The sequence below is a fragment of the Coturnix japonica genome, chromosome 23 (assembly GCF_001577835.2).
Source record: "Coturnix japonica isolate 7356 chromosome 23, Coturnix japonica 2.1, whole genome shotgun sequence".
NCBI classification, from domain to species: Eukaryota; Metazoa; Chordata; class Aves; order Galliformes; family Phasianidae; genus Coturnix; species Coturnix japonica.
In genome coordinates this window covers 2,247,247-2,267,241 of record NC_029538.1, presented here as the reverse complement: position 1 = coordinate 2,267,241, position 19,995 = coordinate 2,247,247, and the positions used below count along the sequence as shown (strand labels likewise).

General features: G+C 47.9%; 1 protein-coding gene across 1 annotated transcript; it reads left to right on the top strand.

Moving 5' to 3' along the window:
* Nucleotides 1-1,334: 1,334 nt before the first annotated feature.
* On the top strand, nucleotides 1,335-19,008 carry CLIC4 (chloride intracellular channel 4). The gene is made up of 6 exons (XM_015883625.2): nucleotides 1,335-1,536; nucleotides 9,277-9,386; nucleotides 12,581-12,706; nucleotides 13,255-13,361; nucleotides 14,148-14,329; nucleotides 14,852-19,008. The coding sequence occupies exons 1-6, from the start codon at nucleotides 1,465-1,467 to the stop codon at nucleotides 15,014-15,016; spliced, it is 762 nt and encodes a 253-aa protein (XP_015739111.1). The 5' UTR covers nucleotides 1,335-1,464; the 3' UTR covers nucleotides 15,017-19,008.
* Nucleotides 19,009-19,995: the final 987 nt, after the last annotated feature.

The window sequence follows — 19,995 nt, the reverse complement described above, 5'->3', positions numbered from 1 at the left end:
CTGAATAGCTCTGGGTGAGAGCTCTGTGTTTTTCACTGTGGTTTCTGCCCTTCTTTTAATAGGTGCCCGTGGGCAGGTTCCTCACACAGCCTCACCCACCCCTGCCCTGTTGTGCCCACGCCAGCCTCGTGCTTGCAGGCCTCATTTAAAGCCCTTCCTTTCTTCCCAGAGCCATGGTGGGGGGTGTGGGGGGTTGTTAAGCTGCTGCCCCACGCTCACACACAGTGGGTACAACATCCACCTCCTCCTCTTTCCAAAGCTCTTGGAAAACACGGGATGGAAAACCTCTGTGTAAAGGCCACAGTGCTGAGAGGTGAAACAATGGCACGCTGTGCTGCTGCCAGGCCAGGGGGGGAAAATAAAGCAGCATGAAATAACACGGAGGGAGCGACCTGCTGCTCAGTGCGGAGGTGGTGGTTGGTGGTGGGAGGCCGGCATTGCTTTGTTCCGGCTCCGGGGCTTTGTGCAAACAGTTCTTAACGCGTCACTTTGCTTTTCTACCTCGTTTCTTGCAGCTGGGAGAGGTGGGAGCCGCCGCTGTTTGTTTCCTAAAGCTCGTTCAGATGAATTGAGAGCGAGAATTGAAGAAACGAACCGGTACGTAACCAGCAATTAAAGAACTAAGAAACAAACGGCAACGTTTCGAACCGCTCCGAAACCGGAGGTGTGTTTGAATGGAGAGGAGGAGGGGCTCGGGACAGCAGGAAATTGTCATCTGAAAGTCAAATAAGCCAAGAGACGTTGAGCAGCGGGCAGGGCCGATCCACCCCCCCTTAATCCCCGCCATCCCCGCTGTGCTGAAGGCGGCCTTTGTGGCACAGCTCTGCTATTAATTGCAGGCGGAGGTTTCCCGGTAGGGCCGGGCGCTGTTTGGTTACGGTGTCACCTCCACCCCGTGAGTCACAGCGGCTCCTTGGACTCCATAAAACAAACAGGGAAAACCTCCAGCGGAGCCGGAATATTCAATTCTCGATGCTCTATTCCGAGCTAAACACCATTTCATCCCATTCCACCACCGCCCAAAATCTGCGCATTTTCTGCCCCCTATTCCTCAGCCCTTGGCCTGAATAACTCAAAGGCACAAACTAGGCTGCAGCTCAGCTCAGCTGCCTGAATAACTCAAAGGCACAAACTCAAAGTCAATCTAGGCTGCAGCTCAGCCCAGCTCCCCCCCCATCACAGCGCCCGTTTAGGGCCACGCGGTGCGCGCTCCCGCCGGCGCGCCCCGAGCTCTTTAGCCCCGCCCACATCCACCTTAGCCCCGCCCACTTAACGCTAACAGCTCGTTAAAGCCCCGCCCCCTTTCTATGACCGCCTCCAATCAGACCACGCCTCTCCGTTCTGGCTCCGCCCCCATTCCCGGCGCGGGCCGCAGTCGCGCGGGGCGGGCGAGGCGAACGGCGGAGCTTCGGAACCGGCGGCGGTACCGGCGGGTTGAGGCGAGAAGCGGCGGTTACAGCCAGCATGGCGCTGTCCGTGCCGGTCAACGGGCTGAAGGAAGGCGATAAAGAACCCGTCATCGAGCTGTTCGTTAAGGTACGCTCCGTTCGCCTTTCGGGGCTCTCCGGTTGTCGGTTCACCCCGTTGGGTTCGTCCCGGTACCGTTTACGGTTCTGTCGGTTCTGTGCTGTGCGGCCCGGAGCTGCGGGGCGGCGGCGGGTGACGCCCGTGGCGGCCGCGCACAAAGGGCCGGGAGGGGCGGGGCGAGGCGGGCGGCTCGTCGGTCCCATCGGAACCCAACGGAACCCAACGGGACCCATCGGTCCGATCAGCCCCATCCGAACCCATCGGTCCCTATCGGTATCAGAAGTACCGGAGGTTAAACGGGTACGTGCGTTCTCGTTGCTCTCGGAGCTGCTTTTGAATAGAGCCGGCTCGAACAAAGCGTTTTAGTGCTTTTAATGCGTTAAACTTTACCAACGGTGACTCCGTTTGTTCGGTGTCACCGCCCCCGAACACCGGGATGTGCAGCCCCGCAATGGGGCTCGGTGGGATGGAGCTGTGCCGAACCATCAGCAGGTCGGGTGTTGCCCTTTTCGTGCTGTACAAGAGGTGTTTTATGTATGAAATAAGCAAAAAACGCTTTGTAGGCAAAAATACACACGTTGGTGTCTATGGAAAGGAAAAAGCAAGGAGTTTCTGTCACTCTTTGCATGTAACTTTAGCATGTAGAAGCCTTTCTGCAGCTCTACCTGCCTGCAGGACAGGGTTCAGGTTAGGAGGCATTTGGGGCTTGTTGGCCCTTCGTGCTCTTCAGGTACGGGTTGTTTCCCTGGAAGATCCTGCAAAGGAAAAGCATCTCCACCCCAAAGCCACCCCAAAGCCGGCGCTGGGCGTTGCTCCCTGTCCCACACTGCATTGATGCTTATGGGACTAGTGGGTTTTGTGCCTTGCCAAGCTCCATGCAAATACAAGCAGCAAATGAAAGCCACTCGTAGCGCCTTCCTTGAGGAGCTCTGAGTTTGGCTTCGTGTCTTTCTATCAATGGGAAGCTCGGCGTCTGTGTTTGTTTCACAGCTTTGTGTTGTTCCAGTCTGGCAGAGCCTGGAGTTGCTGAGTGAGTGTTAGAATGGGTTTGTTTCGAGCCCCCCCCCCTGCATTGCACAGCACGTGGGCTTTGGGTTCTGCCCCAGTGCTGTCAGCCTGCAGCTGTTCCTATGGGGCAGCAGGACTTTGGGATCAAGGGAGAAATCAGGGCCAAGTGTGTGTGGATGAAGGGCAGCAACTGTGTGTCCTGAGCACAGGGGGGGGTTTGCAATGGTTAAAGCTGGGGAAGCAGGACTGTAGAACAAGGGGAGCTGCTTTGGGGGATGGATGTTGTTAACCCAGTGGGGTCAGTGCACACTGAGTCTGTTGTAAGGGGTGTTTGCATGGGCTGTGATGGAGGATGTGAAGAAGAAGGGGATGGAGGTAATGATGTGTTCCTTGGGGCTCCCAATGGGTGACTTGAGGAGCCGTGCCTGCAGCCCCCTGTTAAACAAGGCGCAAATGCATTTCAAGTCTTTCCTTTGAGAGCTGGTAGGGGACGGGTTTCATTTCCTTTCCTCTTGTGTGTGCATGTATTATTAATGGGGAGGCCCGGTGGCATCGCAGAGCAGTGAAGACCACATTGCCACGAGCTCAGGCCTTGTGGTTTGAATCTAACGCACCCAGGCCACTTAGAGTTGCAATTTAGGAGATCAAATGTGGATTTTCACTGTAAATAAGAAACGTGCCCGACTGCTTTGGTCAAACAGGACCCACTCATGTGTGGAAACCACAGGACGGAGCCTGTGTACAAAGGAGGTGGGGATGGGAGCTGCCCACAGCGCGGCCTTTGGCATCCCAGAGGGCAGGGAGGGATCAGGGCAGGTAATAGCAAGGTGACAGCAGGTGTGTGAGAAGGGAAACCCAACCAACAGGAAGTCTGTGGGCTGCTGTCTGCTAACAGGAGGCACTGGGATGCTGTAGGTGTAGGGGATGGCTGGGGAATAGCCCATCTTCACAGCGCAGCCTGGCAATTAATGAGGTGTTAATGGGTATCTGGCAGCTTCCTATAGGGTGTCATTGGGAAACTGGGCTCCTGCTTTGAGAACCAGGTCGTTTCTGTGTGTTGCTCTGCAGAGAAAAGCTGTGAGTTCACATTTAATCAGTATCCTTTAATAAATGGGAATTGGGCAGGTGGGCTCTTTGTGCTATGGGATGTTGGGCTGTTCATATGGCAGGAGGGGGATGCACAGCAACTTGTGCTTTGTGTGAATCAGAGCTCATTGATGGAAGCAGCAAAGCTGGAGGCACAGCAAAGCTGGAGGCACAGCATCGCTTCCCAGTGCTGCTCCTGTCAGGGGCAGGCATTGCTTGATAATCCTGTTAGGTGAGGTTCTTCCCTATGCACCTTTTGGAGGTTTAAATGCAACACTTGAGAACATCTCAGCCTGCACGGTGAGGGTTTTGCTGTTCTATGAGCACAAGAGCTGTTGGGGATCCCTGTGAACCCATGTGTGGTGGCCATTGGGGTATGCGCTGTGCTGGACTGGAAGCTTTTTCCTCTTTTATACAGCAAAGCAATGGGAAATGGGCCTAGAAAGCAATTATCCCTCCAAGGATGATGTGGAGGAGCAGTGATTTATTGGTCAGGATCTGCTGATGGGTCCTGAAGGAGCCACAGCCATAGAGGTGTTGTATGGGCTGCAGTGCCATAGTGAGGGATGAATCTCCTCATCTGTCCCAAGGGGGAATCCTCTTAAAAGAGCTGCCCTGTCGGGAGGTCAGGATGGCTGATGGCTGAGAGGTGAGGGCTGGATGTGTGGGAGGTGTGTAACGTGGTAATCCCTCATGGGCACAGCCTGGTGTGGTGGGGGGCTGTAGGTGGCCATATGAGCACAGTGGGTCTGCAGCTCTCTTTTACCACCAGCACTCACCAGTTTGTTGTCGTCTCCGGGATCCCAGCCAGAGTTCATTGGACTTTCAGCTAAACAGCAATGTGTGCTCTGGTGGACTTTGCACTCAGGGGGTTGCAAGCATAAACTTCAATGCACACCATTAAAAAGATGAGATCCAGGAGCTCCATTGCTCCCCAATGTTGCATTCTGCTCCTTTATCCTGTGCAGTGCCACAACGCGAGGCCTGCACTGTTCTACACCAACACTTAATAGCTAAAACACCCTTAAACAGAACCGCTTTGTGTCCCATAGGAGCTGAAATAGGACCTTGACGTCAAGGGCTGTAAATTCTTTACTTGGCGTGTTGTCCTTTAAAAGATAATGGTTAATTTCTTTCAGCTCGTTTGGATTTCTTATTTTCTTGTTTTTTCCTCCGACTCGGTCTGATTTTCAGGGCCCTGAATGCCGTGTTTGTTTATGCAGAAGTTAAAAGCATAAGCTAAGCTGCTATTAATTACAGCCCTCTTTGTGTGCCCGAGTTCTCCAGGAGTTCAGCCTGATTCCTTGTATTGTTGGCCAGACAAAGGGCAAGGAGAGGAAATGACTGCGTTCAGTGCACTGAATGTCCATATTAGGTATAAACTAAATATAGGAGTGTAATCCAGGAGTGAAGTCATATCTGTGTATTTTCATGGCAAGAGCTAAACGAGATCACTCAGTGCTACTGGATCGGCTTCAGAGCTTGTTGGCTCTGCTAAAGAATGACTCTTTTGGCCAGACTTTGGGCTGTGCTTTGGAAGGCTGCTATTTTTAAGTGAAGGAAACGGGGTGGTGGTGGTTTTGTCTAAAAATAAAGCAAAAAAAGAAAGCAATGGGGCTGTTGCTTTAGTCCTTCAAAGCACTGTTTGAGCTGCCCCCAGTGTGCCACGCTGTGCTGGATCCTAATGAGGCAGAGTGTCCTGAAGGATGAAGCTCTGCTTTGCATGCAAAGAGATCCCGGTGCTAAGGGATGTGGGATGCACTCAGGGCTGGCACAGCAACAGCAAGCAAACCTTGATGCTTTAGCAGCCCCACAATCCAAATTCCAACCCATTTCAGCCTGGGATGGTGGTTTTATCCTGCTTTGAGTGGCCACTTAGCAGGGGGTGCAGGTTCAGAACTGCAGCTCTGCTTCAGTGAGTTGGGAGAATTTGAGCAATGTTTTCATTTCTAGGCAGTTCTTTCACAGCTGTGGCTGGTTTCTCTCTGGTTGGTTTTGAGCTGTATTGCTGCTTTCACACGTTGGAACTCCCAGGTGATGGATTTACTATAGACAGACCCATAATACTGAATAGTCAGCAGCCCAATTGGCAGTTTCCTACTTAATAATATTGCGAGAATGTGTCATAGCAGATTGCCCTGTGTTTGGCCACATTTATCTTATCTGGGTTTGTTACAACCTTTTGTTAAAGGCATTGCCTTGGTGTAAAAGGGGTGGAAATGGTGAGGTTGCTTATTTTTCCTACCTCAGGTCAGGAGGAAGTCACATATGGGCTATCAATAATAACCCCAACTTGCTGTATTAGTTGTATTAGCTGCCCAGATCTGCTCATGGTTTGGATAGGAATGGCATCACAAGGCTAAATACATCTCCATCCTGAAATGGGCTCTGCTGTGTGAGCTGGATGCATGGCCCAGCAATGGAAGGGCTGTTTGGATGGGCTGATAAACGTTTTCTTTCCCGATTTAAGGAGCTCCATTTGTTCATTCATTGATCCTGAAGTGCTGGTTGGGTTTGTGTGGATGTTGGCTGATGTGGGAGTTGGTGATGAATCAAGGGAAGATTACGCAGCTCACCCCAGAGCCAGCAGTGCTAAGGCTGCTGTTACCCTGGGTGGGGTGGGTGACGATCATCATATGGAACCCACAAGTTAATCATCACAGGCAGGTTTGTATTGGTTTGTATCCATGTATGAGCACAGCTAAGCTGATGGAGCATTAGCAAGCTCGAAGCTCCCATATGAAGGTTGAAGAGAGGGGTTGTGCTCATCAATATGGCTCATATAGGGATCACTTGTGCTGTCCCACTGCTCTGCCCCAGGTGGTGCCCGCCCACCCCTCCTCCTGCACATCTTATCTACAAGCCTTGCCCTGCAAGCAGCACGGAATTCTGTTTATCCAGCTTGGCGAGATAAAGGCCAGAGCTGAGCTGGAAGGATTGAGGCTGATACTGCTGGGCTGTTGTGTGTATTAGGTGGGGAACGTCGGACCGCTCCTGTCTGCGTTTCCACCCCTGGGCTTGGAGCTGCTGTGTGTTCTTTCACTTGGATCACTTTGTTAGTTCCCCGTCCAGCGTTTCCTTTTCAAACCCTGCTCCGTATGGGATGATTTGCTTATTATTTTGGATGAGCTCACTGCTCATGAAACATGCAGGAGCGATGGTTATCTGCTCTTTGGGGCCATGGGCATGCACCGTGCTGCTTTCTCACGTCGTCTTCCCAGCACAGTGTTTTTTTTAGTTAAAGCTAAGATACAGCTTGCTGAATTCAAGCCTTTCTCTTCTATTATTATTATTATTATTAGTCTGTTTGCTTGAATTTCCATCTATTACAGTGGAGGAAATGGCTCTGAAGCGGCTCTTGCAAAGACATTGACCAACCCATCTCCCTGTATAAGTCTATGTGTGACCCGAGGAGCAATGCAGCAATGCACAGTGCTGCTCCCAGTGACACAGCACGGAGGTCTGAGCAGCAGCAGGAAGATAGGAACGGGCCTCTTGGGCAAGCACTTACAAAGCAGAATCCCTTGCCTCAAGAGCATTGAAGCCAGAAGTTTCTTGGCGTTCTGACCGCATTCCTTTTCCAGTATGTGCTCAGAATAACTTGGGACTTTTTGGAGCAGAAGTGGGACAACCCTATGAATGCAGATAGAAAAGCCTTTCTGAAAGCCATGGTTCTGTGCTGTGCCATAAAGTCCCAACTACTTTTTGCTCCCAAAGCAGTTTTGCATTGGGTTCCATGTGGCCCAACATTTGTAGCACCGCTCCTTGAGGTGGAGAGTGCTTCATTTCAGCTTCGATCCTTCAGTCCTCCCCTGGAAATGATATAACTCCATGGTGAAAAAGAAGATGTGAGTGCAGGTGAGATGAGCCCTCAGCAGCTTGTGTCCTGTTAGTTAGCTCTGCTGGCTGGCTTTGGTGTCAGGAGTGCTGAATTAAAGATGAGTGAGCAGAGCTCTGTGTCCTTAAGGGTGGATTCATGGGCTGAGCCCAGCATTGTGCTTGGTCACCCTTGGAGGCTGAGATCAATTCTGTACCACAGAATCATTTCTGCTCCAATATATATATATATATATTACTATATATATATACACATAGGGTGTATATATATAGGTATGTTACTTATGGTGGGATGGTGGGAAGCAGGAACACATGCTGCTCATGGTGCAGCAGCTCCCATCCTTACAGTGGTCGTATGCACAACAGAAAGCTGTGTGTTGAGCTGAGCACCCAGGCTTGGCTGCTCTTTGCAGTGTATTCAAAGCAAAAAGCAAGCACAAAATCCAGCGACTTTCCTTCTTCAAAGGTTCATTAGTGGAACTGGGAAAGGTTTGAATTAAAATGGCTTGTGTGTTGTCCACAGCAAAGCTTGAATTGAGGGCGGCAGAAATCAGTTTGAATCCTCCTGGTGCCTGCAGGAAGGCATCTGAATTGTTTTAAAGGTAAAAGAGGCACTTGGGCTGAAAAAGCTTCTTTTCTTCCCTGCCCTTTGGAAGTGCTGCTGCTCAGCTCTGTCACTTGCACAGTCTGTCTGTGCTCTCCCCAATGGGGCCCCACTCAGTGGCCGGGAACTGGCAGAGAGCTGGAGAAACAGCAGATCCTTTGGTGAGTGCCCAGACCTTACTCTGCTTTTGTTTGAATGGATCCCCACCGGTCAGAGCCCAGGCTTTGCATTCAGCCCTTCCAGTCGTCTGCCCCACATCTCACATCATTTCTTATTGCAGTGTCAGAGCAGGACAGTCAGTGTGTCCTATAGTACGGTCTCATACCAGCAGCAATGGAGGAATCAACACGTACCCAAAGACCAGGTTGATTGGAGTCACCTTGGAAGTGTTCTGTAATAATACACAAAACCCTGTAGCTTTTTAATATACAGCAGCCTCAACTCCCGAAGCAGAGCTCAGACTTTACACCAGGACTCAAGGTTTCCACTGTCTGCTTCTATCCCACTCAGATTTTCCAGCTCAGCTCTACACACTGCACTGTCAGAGCTGTGATGGGATGTGTGCCATGGCCGGCTGCCCTGGGGTTGCTCACTGCTGTTGTACAATAACCTTTCTTGTGGCAGCACTTGTTGATAAGTTTCCTATTAGAAGAAATGTCTCTGGAATAGGAGCAGCAAAGTTGCAGCGTGCACAGCTCTGTTCTTCCTTGTAACACCCGTTTGGTACAGCCAAGGTTTGGAGCTGCTGCTTGCAGTTGGCTCGCTGCAGTGCCATGCAGTGAGATGAGCAATGGACTGGAAGATGGCTGTAATTAATTGCTGTGCCTCGGGGAAGGCGAAGGAATCAATCCAACAAACAACATTGGAAAAGTGCTTTTGAACGTGTGGCAGCTCGGGGTGAATTGCTCTGCAGTTTGAGGTGTATCTGCTACCAAAACAACGTGATCCAAGGGGAAAACACATAGAAATAAAAGAACACAGAGGCCCAGTGTGTGAAGTGTGCTGTGTGCTCTGAGGGTGCCTATTTATGTGTGTTGTATGGGGATACCTTTGGGTGCTCTGTTCGGTGCATTGGGTGCATCCTGCAGCCTGCTCTGCTCTATGGGAGAGCTAACGATGTGCAGGCAGTGATGCCCATGATCTGCTGCTGTGTCTGTCTCTGTATGAAGAGCTTTGAGCACCTTCTAACAGCTGTGATCTGCTCTCTCCTGCAGGCTGGAAGCGACGGGGAAAGCATAGGAAACTGCCCTTTCTCACAGAGGCTCTTCATGATCCTTTGGCTGAAGGGAGTGGTGTTCAGTGTCACAACAGTTGACCTGAAGAGGTAAGGAATGTTTGGTGCATCTCATGAGCCTGAGCACAGTGCTGTGACAGACGTTTGCATGGGGCTTCTAAGTTTTGCATATTTTTTCTGAAGCACAATATATATAATCCTTGGAAATACTAAGCGACAACCATGGTTTAAATGCTAGTAGTGTCTGTAATATCATAGCACCATAGAATGGTTTTACCCCCCTGCTGTGTGCAGGGTCACCAACCACCAGGCTGCCCAGAGCCACATCCAGCCTGGCCTTGAATGCCTGCAGGGATGGGGCATCCACAGCCTCCTTGGGCAACATGTTCCAGTGCGTCACCACCCTCTGGGTGAAAAACTTGCTCTGTTCTTCACCTGCAGAACCAATCAGTAACGTGGGGTCTCTGCAAGCAGAGCATTGAGGGTTGCAATTTTGATCCAATAGCCAACAGATGCTGGAGAACTGTCACAAATAATAACATGCAGCCACTCTTCTCTTTAAGGATATTAAGGTGAGGTTGGTTATCATGCACTGAGAATGTAGGAGTGGCTGCTTGTCACCTGAGCTGTGACTTCTGTCTCTGTGGAAGGAAAACCTGAATGGGAGAGATGGGAACGGAGCAATCTCAGTTTGCTGAGGCTGGGTGTATGTTATTAGTTAGTCATGCCCCATTCAGCAGAGGTCTGCTTCTCTCTGGTGGGATCAGTGTTTGCACAGCCCCAGTGTGACGTCAGTTGGCTGAACTCTCTGGAGAGGAGAAACTGCTTGTGCACACAGAGCTTATTTTTGAAGCCAATAGAAATGCTGCATTCTCCAAAGAGCAGAGTGTCAAATGTGTGCATCCTGCTGGACTCGCTTTATTCTTTTAATCTGGTTTTGGAGGGGCTGATTTGGTTTGCTTTCACTTCAAGAAATAAAACATCCTCCACCCTCCCCCTCCGTTCTGACTCTGACAATGCTGGTTTTCAATGACCAGTATTACCTAATTCTCTGCCATAAGTCTGAGGCAGACCACTCCAACAGAGGGTCAAGAAAAAAAAGCAGCTTTTGTCCATTGTTTGCAGCTTTAAGATGCTCTTTGGCCAACGTGGGGTGTTACTGCAGATGTAAATTGTGTCACAGTGCTTTTTGCACCTGGATTTATTTTGCTAGCCAAAAGGCAGCATTTCCTTGCAGACCATGCTTCAGCCCCAGGGTGACTTGTGCTCAAGGGTAAAAGCAGCTTTGTCTGTGCAGCTCCAAAGGTCAGGGCTGGATGTAACAGCTCACAAGTTAACAGCTTGGGATGCTGGAAAAAATGAGTCTGGGTTCACTGACTTTGTGACATGTCTTTTTCCCTTCCATACTTGCACCGAGCATCACGCTGCACTCGCAGGGAACATTTTGCAGCCCTCAGTTCTCCTCTGAGGACACAACACGGACACACGGGCAAACAAAGTGGGAAGCACAGCTCTGTCGAAGAAATAACGCGTTTCTTCCCTCTGTGTGGTCAGACAGAGCCTTTATTCTTTCCCTTCACAGAAGCAGCATTTCATCTGATTTGTGCTGCTGACGAGCGGAGTTACAGTACATAAATCAGCCTGAGAGCATTGTTGGGCTTGTAGCAGCACTCAGGGCCGGGCTGCCTTCAGTTGGGTTTCGAAATCCTATTTTAAACATCTCCATTGTGTCATTTTTAGTTGGCAGGTGAAGATTAAATAAATGTTAACTCAGCCCAGGGCTGAGTGCACCTTCAACAGCGTGAAATGCTGCTTAGGAACTGGTGGCAATGTTGGGTTTGTTTCCTGCTGGTGTTTCCTTCACGTTGCTCTTTGGGCTCTCATTTCAGTGCTGCCATCGTTGTAAATCACACAGTGGAGTGGACATGGATGTGCATCACTTGGGAGCTGGACCAGGTGACCCTTAAGGGTCCTTTCCGACTCAGACAAGATTCTGTGTCGTATTTGGGGCTCAGGCTGTGCTTTGTTAACCTCAGGTTAACAAGATACACATGGTCCAAGTGGAGTGGCAATAGGGATTCATGACGTATCAACCCTTGGGATATGTGCACTGATCCTTTAGGAAGGAGTGTGGGAAGTGAGGCTTTGGTTGGTTTGTTGGATTAGGCTGTTTGTGAAGTTAAAAACCTCTTTGTTGTAGTGTTGCTGTAATTCTGGTGGTCCTCCTGTGCTGGTTTTTAACACGATGTCCCCTTTGAGGAATGTTATCTAGGCAAAATGCAGAACTGGAAGTGAGCCACAATGGCTTCCTGTAATTGTTGTGGGTTGCAGAGCTGTATTTCAATGAAGTGTTCAGCTAAAGTTAATGCTTTCGCCAATGGCAGACCTTAAACCCTAAAAGGAAGAGGGCAGTGACAATTCATCCTTCGTGGAAGCTTAAAAATTGACTGAAAATGGTTAATTTCTTGCACAAACATCTGACTTCTGCCACCTGGCTGAAAGCAGGGGATTTAATGGTCTTAAGAATGAAAATCCTTATTCAGTTTTTACACGTCCAGCCAAGTGCTCAGCCCTGCCCTAAGTAAGTACTCTATGGCACCGTGTCCCATTGCTGTTTCCTTGTAGTGGGCAGGAGGGGAAAATTGTGGCATTGGGACCTTAATCTTGTAAGAGAAGCTGCATTTCCAGAGCAGACCTGTCACTGTGCTGCTTAACAGTGTCTGAGTGCTGCCCCCCAAAGCTCTGCTTTCTCATGCTGGCCGTGTTTGTTCACATTACCAACCTACTTCCCTGCACAGCATGGCCAGGAGCCTTTCCAGCCCCACTACAGGAGGGAGAAGCCAATTCCTTATGGAGCAGAGAGCCTTAGCTTGGCTTCAGGTTTGGTTATTTGCAGAGGAGCTCTGTGCAGAGTGGGGGGGATTATCTCTGCCTGCAGATTACGCTATATATAAACTCTGTAGTCCAGATCTTGGAAAAGAGAAAGCATGTTGGGGGTGTAGAGCTGTGGATCTCCCTGTCCCAGCCGTGCTGTCCAATGTTGTACCATAATAAACCCCATCCAGAAGGTAGGAAGGAAGTGGCTGTTCTTAAGCACTTGAATTGTTGGTAAGAGAACATTAATGGACATATGAGGCTGTTTTCCCATAGAAAACTGGTGATATGTTTTCTGAGCTGCCAAAGAAATTGGGGAACCTCCAGCGGTGCTTTTGGGATTGTAGCATTGTAGGTGGGGTGGTGGATGTGCTGAGCTTATTTCTGGATCCCTTTGTATTTCACCCTAGAAAACCAGCAGACCTTCAAAATTTGGCTCCAGGCACCCACCCACCCTTTATAACTTATAATGGTGAAGTGAAAACGGATGTGAACAAGATTGAAGAGTTCCTGGAAGAAGTTTTGGCTCCACCAAAGTAAGTGTTCAAATGAGAATGTGTCACCTTCGATTAGATGGGGTGTCCTTAGAGGGATTCCCTGCACTAATTAGGAACTCCTTTGGCAGCTATAAATGGAAGATGGGGCTTTGGGAATAGTTTGGAGTTCTTTTACTCTGTAAGCAGATGGATTGTGGATGATCACACGGAATTGATGATTACAAAATGCAAATTGGAAGTAATTCTCTAACATCCAGCTCATTATATCAGACATGACGGTGAGTCCCGGGGATAAGAGCGTTGAGTATTTGGAAGTGATGGCTGAAAATATCGAGCACTTCTTGAGATAATTAGATTACACAGCACAAGCGTGTGAAACGTGGGCTCTAAACTACAGCCGTGGGGCAGTGGCAAAGTGCAGACACTGCCTTTAGTGTGGCACGGCCTTCTTCTTCTGTTCAAAGATCTGGGGCCTGTGATTTCTTTGCCCCTTTGCTCTACACTGCTGTGTCACAGCTCTGCTGAAGGATCCATCTCCTATGAGTTGATTCCTGCTGACCATAATAATTCTGCTTTTTGCTTTTTAGATACCTGAAACTTTCTCCAAAGCACCCAGAGTCCTACACTGCTGGAATGGATATTTTTGCCAAATTTTCTGCATTTATCAAAAATTCCAGGCCGGAGGCTAATGAAGGTAAGTCCCTGCAGTCAGTACTGTGCGCACACTGCAGTGTTTTCTCAGCATTAATTACAACCCATGCAATCTTTCCATTGCATTGAGTTGAAAAACAGCTGCTATGGAAGACAAGAAGGAAACAGTGGCTTTAACACGGAGGTATTCCAGCGTTCTGTTCTGCCCTGGCAATAAATGGGTGTGTTCTGGGCTGTGTGTGTATGGCAGGCTGGCACAATAGCTGTGTGCTTTCTCCTGCTGAGAAATGCCTTTTGTTTCTATGGGTTCTGCTGCCCTCTGCTGCTGGATGTTCAGAACCTCCACAGCTGCTTGCTCAGTCCTGCCTTGCAGCTGAGCATGTGACATTAAAGAGATTACGTTTAAATGAATAGCTTAGCTTAATGCTAATTACTTTAAGCCAGTTAGGAAAAGTCTTAAGGAACTGACATAAGCCACTTTTTAAACCAAAAATAAACACTCTTAGAGCAATTTTAAAGTGCTGCTAGCTCATGTGTAAACCAACTTCTAGATAACATGCGTCTGTGTGATATTTAAAGGGATTCCAGTTGTGTCTCAGTGTTCCAAGTCACCACAAGTGAATTCCAAGCCAACACCAGCACTGCTGTTGTTATAGAAGCTGTGCAAGGACTGGCAGTGCTGCACTGTGCCTCCTGTTCTGGGGAGCACGGTGATGTGGATTTTGTATTTCACATCTGGTGTCACTGTTGAAAGGATTAATTTGCTTTGAAATTTGCTTGCTGGAGTTCATTTCTTTCTTGTTCTTGTTCTGAACTCCTTCCTCTCCAGGCTTAGAACGTGGCCTCTTGAAAACCCTCCAGAAATTGGATGAGTACCTGAACTCTCCTCTTCCTGATGAGATAGATGAGAACAGCATGGAGGATATCACAGTTTCTACCCGCAAGTTTTTGGATGGCAATGAGATGACACTAGCAGACTGCAACCTGCTGCCCAAACTACACATTGTGAAGGTAAATGGCCTGCGGGGTGTTACATGAGGGGATGACACGGTCTATGGCATGTTGGAGTTTAGCTCCTTCCAAGCATGTGTAGGATCCCACCTAAATTTAAGGGTGATATTAGCAGAAAAGTATGGTAGTATAGGATATGGTGGTATATATGGCAGTATAGGGAGCTCGATGTATGGGGGGAGTATAGAAAGCTGAAAGGGAGGTAGCACAGTAAGTGCAGGGGAGGAGGTGGACCTGCATAAGCTTGGCTTGGTCTCTTCTCACTGTTTCCAGTGACCTCTGTACATTTTGTACTGCAGATGGAGCCACAGATTAAGCTTCTGCCTGGCTGCAGGAGTGTTTGCTTTGTGAGGACAGAATTAAAGCCGGCGTGAGGCAGTGTGGTGTCGGGTCTGGGCATATCCCAGAGGGACGGGTTCTGCAGAACATGCGTGTGTTGGAAGGGCAACAGAGTGAGAGAATGAGGAGGGATGGAGAAGCGCTTCATGTGTGTCAGTCTGTGATCTAATCCTTCTGTTCCAGGTGGTGGCCAAAAAATATCGCAACTTTGAGATCCCCAAAGAAATGACGGGGATTTGGAGATACCTGACCAATGCTTACAGCAGGGATGAGTTCACCAATACCTGTCCTGGAGACAAAGAAATTGAAATAGCTTACAGTGATGTAGCCAAGAGACTTACTAAGTAAACAGCACTTGCAAAAAGAGACGACTTCTTGCGTATTCCGTAACAATGCTTCTAACAGACTGCTCTTTTCATATAAGATAGCAATGTTTTTGTTTCGTTTTGGTTTGTTTTTTTGCATGAACTCGCAGTTTATTCCAAGTTATGGTGGATAGACCGGGTACAGTAATTCCCTAAAGTTTGCAGACTTAATTATAGGCTTGTTTTTCCTTACCTCTTTTTCATGGCAAGTCATATTATTAATGCAGTTATGTTACCATTGTGGGGCGTTGGGTTCTTCAGTATGAAGAGTTCTCTTGCCCCCATTCCTTTTCTTTGCAAACATTTGGTCCCCATCTACAAATTGGTGTGGGATATACCTGTCTTTCTGTATGGTACAAGGAATATTTATGTATTTTGGAATTTATTGCTCATCCAGAAGTTCTATAACAGTTGTCATATGTGCAACGCATCGAGCTGTACCTGTTGGTCTATCCTGTTTTCATATAGAAGGGAACTTAGTCTCCAGAAAAAGCCATTTGAGAACTATTTGGCAATGCTTTTAAAATAGATATATATATATAGATATATAAATACACATATATATTATAATTCTCTTGGATTTGAAATCACAGTAATGGTTGAGAATGGACTCACACGTGAAACTTGGATTTGAACAACCTCGAACATCAGGGAGTTTAAATCCAGGCTTGTGCACTACAGCCAGGAGCTCACGGTGCCGAGGTAACATTTAGTTGTGTCTCCAAGAACGTGGTGAGATCAAACAACAGCAAAGCAACTGACAGCTTACTCTTAACCCCAAATTCTGAGTTGCAGCAAATGAATTCCTGTCAGGATGCCCTTTAACATCACGAAACCAAATGAATTGGATGCTTGCCATCTGTTCACCTTAAGCATTTCAAGTGGCTTTCTATTTTTTTTTTTTTGGTAGTTAAGAGCCTTTATTTTGTATAGGTCTTTCTGGTGATATTTACTTACAAATCTTTGCTGTCCTAAGCAAAAACGTGTGAACGTTAGCGACGAGTAGCTGCTGTACGTGGTGGATAGCAGTGCAATGATGGGCGATGCAAAACTGAACGCTGAGAGCCCTTGGAGTTGGAGCCTCTCTGGGAACTTTTGTAAGCTGTTTGACTTTATGTTTGTCCTAAAGAAAGCTGAAGTGACCTTTTAAAGATAACACTTGCCTTAAACTATAGCGTTCCCTTTTCTTTTTTGAACCTGAAAGGATATCTGTTAGTTACTCCTGTCAAGAAAGGGTGCGTGGGATCCAGCCCTGTGTGCTGCATTTACCTGACCTGCTTTCTGTGCATCTGGATTGCAGCTTTGCATGATCACAATCGTTGCACTACTATGCATGACCTTTTTACTGCAACACTGAGGAATAGCACTGCAGGTTTTTTTTTTAAGAACCAATTTTTAAGTATTTCTAAAGTGGGGAAAATGGTTTCCTTGTTTCAGACGAATGATTTTTGGTGCACGGAATAAACAGCTCAGTCATTTTTTAAGAGATCACCATAAACGACTCCAAAGAACACTAGACTTCTATGCCTATCTTTTTTTGTAAAGCTACTTTTGTATTGAACTGGTTTCAGAAGTGCTATTCCTGCTCGGTTGTGCTTGGAATATTTGGCATTCTGCAATAACACAAAGGCGCTCACATAAACACTTTTATACACTATGATTTTTGGTAAGCCCAACTTTTCTAAGCGTCCTGCTTTTGCTACTTTACGTACCCGTGACGTTAGCTTGATGTAGAAGAGGTAGAGTAAGAGATGTGCGTTTGTACACGTGGCTTGTGGTGCCTTGTCCTGCCTTCCTAGAGCTAGAACTGCAATGCAAAGGCGATTGGCAGTCCTGTTACACGTCCTTCTAAGGAAACCATAGATACACTTAGACCTTACTGTGACTTATTACGGGAGTGTTCAGGCACTGAAACAAAACCCTGCAGAGCAACCTGGTTAGGAAGAATTAATTGTTGCCCTTTATTAGTTATTGTGTTCTGATGTCATGTTCTCACCCTGACTGAAGTTTCTCAGCCATAACGATCCTCTGTGTAGGGGTTCAGCCTCTGCTGCAATGACAGGGATGACTTCTTTTGTCAGATAACAGCACTTGTGTTGACGCAGGGTTTGAAAAGGTTGTTGTGGTGCTCCTCGTTTGTACGGTTAACCCTTCAAAACAGAGAATAGGAAGGGATGTCATCAGTTTGTTCCATTCTGAGCTCCCCTTTTAAAGCACCGATCGGCCCTTGGAGCTGTCTGAGGCTCTAAGAGCACGTTGGCTGCTGCACTTAGCACGCCTGCATGCATGTCAGCATGGAGCAGCTTTGTGCAGCTTCTCCTGTGCGTGCTGCCTGCATATCAATGCACGCAAATGCCAAACCTGCTCAAGCAGCAGCAGGCGTGCTGTCTCGTAATGATAATATATTCTCCCTGCTTTCCAGGCAATCTTCAGACCATTGTAATACACCGTATTCAGCACAAAGTATTATAATGATGCTGTCTGAACGCTTGTAAACAAAGCTGAGGCTCTTGCTGTAACGAATGTATGTTTTCTATCCGCACAACGCAGTGCTGAGCGTTGGAGCCTTTCTCTTAGGGGCATAACTCAAGCAAGCGCCAGGTTGGTAATTCCAAAGGCGGTGATGTGTGACAGCTGTCCTCTTGGCTTCCTATGGCACAGCTGGGGCAGAAGTTGGCCATCCCTTGTGGCTTCAGCAGGACTCAATGGGGCTCAGCACTGCTCTCCCCCCAGGTGAGCTCTCCATGCATCGCCGGGGTGGTGCGAAGCCTTCGCGTCTGGTGTGGGCAGAGCGCTTTCATCTGGCCCCAATCAGCAGCCTGACATTAATTAAAGAAAAAAAAAATAATAATAATAATAAAAAAAAGCCCTTTCATAACTATGTAAATTCTTGACTTCTGTCAACTTGTTTACAATCTGATCTTTGAATGCATTTTTAATTTCATCAAACAGCAATTAATCTAGCCCTGTTTAAATTTAAAATGATGCTCCTAGCCCCTTCTGAAGCAGTTACCCTTTCAAGTAGGCATTCCAGTTTGCAGGCTGGCTGCATGTATTAGCACGCTGAGCAACTTGTTCTAATCCCAAGCTGAAGCATTGCATTTCCATTATAACAGGTGACTTCTGTTCCCTGAACTGAAAAACCCAGCTGGTTTTGTGTGGGAGAACAGATGAGAGTATAGGCATGATTTTCTTTCTGGGTTGGTTTTTAACTTGTTAACAAAGCTTTCCTTCTCCAAGAGATTCCCCTACACGTACCCAGCTGCGGGTTGACCAAGAGCCATGGGAACTTCTGGAACATTCCACACTGTCCTGCCCGTCTGCTGCTCTGTGTCAATGGCCCTTATAAATGGGAGCAGCCACAGCTCTCCTACGTTTGCATTTTCCCATCAAATCAGTGGGGTTTGTTTTATTCCCCTGTGCCGGGCATGCCTGGACTGATGGAGAGCTGCATGTCGTTCCATGATAAGAGGGGAGATGTAATCGAGTTTTTATGCTAAAGTAGCAAATTAGCATTTCATATCAAAGGAGCTCAGACATGAATAAATGGAAGATGCCTGCGCCAAACCCGCTGATGCCTATCTCGATGGAGAACAAAAAGTGGCAAAGTGCAGTCAACATATTTTTTTTCCACCCTTTGCCACTCAGAGCGCGATCTGAATGCATCCCATTAACCTTTCTCTTCAGAAGAAAGCTTTATCCAGAGTGAAAAACCCTTAATCTGCCTCAGAACCCGTGCCACAAACTTATGCTGTGTTCGCACACAGGGAAGGGGGGGATTGGAGCTGGATGGGTTATGGAGACTCCCAGTGCAGGTATGGGGAATGGGAGCGTCGTTTGCAGAACTGCTTGAAAGAGTTGATCCGATCTGTTGTCGTTTGCTTCTGTCTTTCACCCTCTGGAACATCTTTGACAGATATCCCAGTGTACTGCTGGCAGCTATTGTTAAAAATAAAAGTATATTTTCACTACCAAGCAGATGCTTCTGTTGTCATTGAGGGCTTCTCGTTGAAGTTGACAAGTTGAGAAGGGAAAGGTTTGTGCCTGCCCTCCATTTTCCACATTCTTATGGGGAAACTCATAAGAATTTAAACTTTGAGTATCTCGTTGCTGTCCTGAATACCACATTTTCCAATTTAAACTGGAAGAGAATGGGTGACCATGACAATTTTAATGTGTTTTCAGTATTGTTTCCAACTTTATTGCTCCCAAGTCGCCATCTCAGGAGCTGAATTTGTGTCTACATAAATCACAGACTGTGGCTTTCAGTGCTCTTAGCCCATGTTTCACCCTGGCTCCTTGCTGCCTTGTGCCTGTAGGTGTATCTGAGCTGGTTGTGGTCAGCACTGGGTGCCCCTGTTTGGGTGTAGGTGGGTTTGTGGTCTTGGAGCAGAGACCACCAGCCAATGGCGGAACTTGAGATGGGATGAGATGATGCTCCCTTGTCTTGTGAGTGTCTGAGGTTCATTCAAGGCTGATTTTTCCCTTTTGAAAGGAAATGTGTGGAATCCAGATGACATCCCCAGAGCCCATGGTCTGTGATGCCATCATCTTGAGTGAGAGCTTGTGCAGGTAAGCAGGGCACACGAAAGAGTAGGAGAAGGAGCCATTAAACCCTTGGTGGGATTCCATCCCTGTATCACTCTATGTACAGATGTGCTGACCATGGGGGCTGTGATCAGGGTTTTGCAGTGAGATCTGCAGTCACTTGGAGTTTGCTCACATAGACACACAACCACGAGGTGGGAGAACACCATCTTTATGTTCCACACGCACTGAGAGGGGATGGGGTTGAGCTACAAAGAAGTTGTGAAGGCTGAATATTTCCTCTAATTATAACTTGCTGCTCCCAATTAGCCGATAGCCTTCACGCTTCTCACTGGAAACCACTTTAAGACGTTTCATGTGACACGTTTCATGTGACCTTTTATGGCAGGGGAGGTGGAACCGAACCGTTTTTCA

Bases quoted from the DNA above. Each gene is read 5' to 3' on its own strand.
- CLIC4 (XM_015883625.2), top strand. From the start codon at position 1,465: ATGGCGCTGTCCGTGCCGGTCAACGGGCTGAAGGAAGGCGATAAAGAA. The intron at 12,707-13,254 runs GTAAGTGTTCAA...TTTGCTTTTTAG, and splicing joins GAAGTTTTGGCTCCACCAAA to ATACCTGAAACTTTCTCCAA. The intron at 13,362-14,147 runs GTAAGTCCCTGC...CTTCCTCTCCAG, and splicing joins CAGGCCGGAGGCTAATGAAG to GCTTAGAACGTGGCCTCTTG.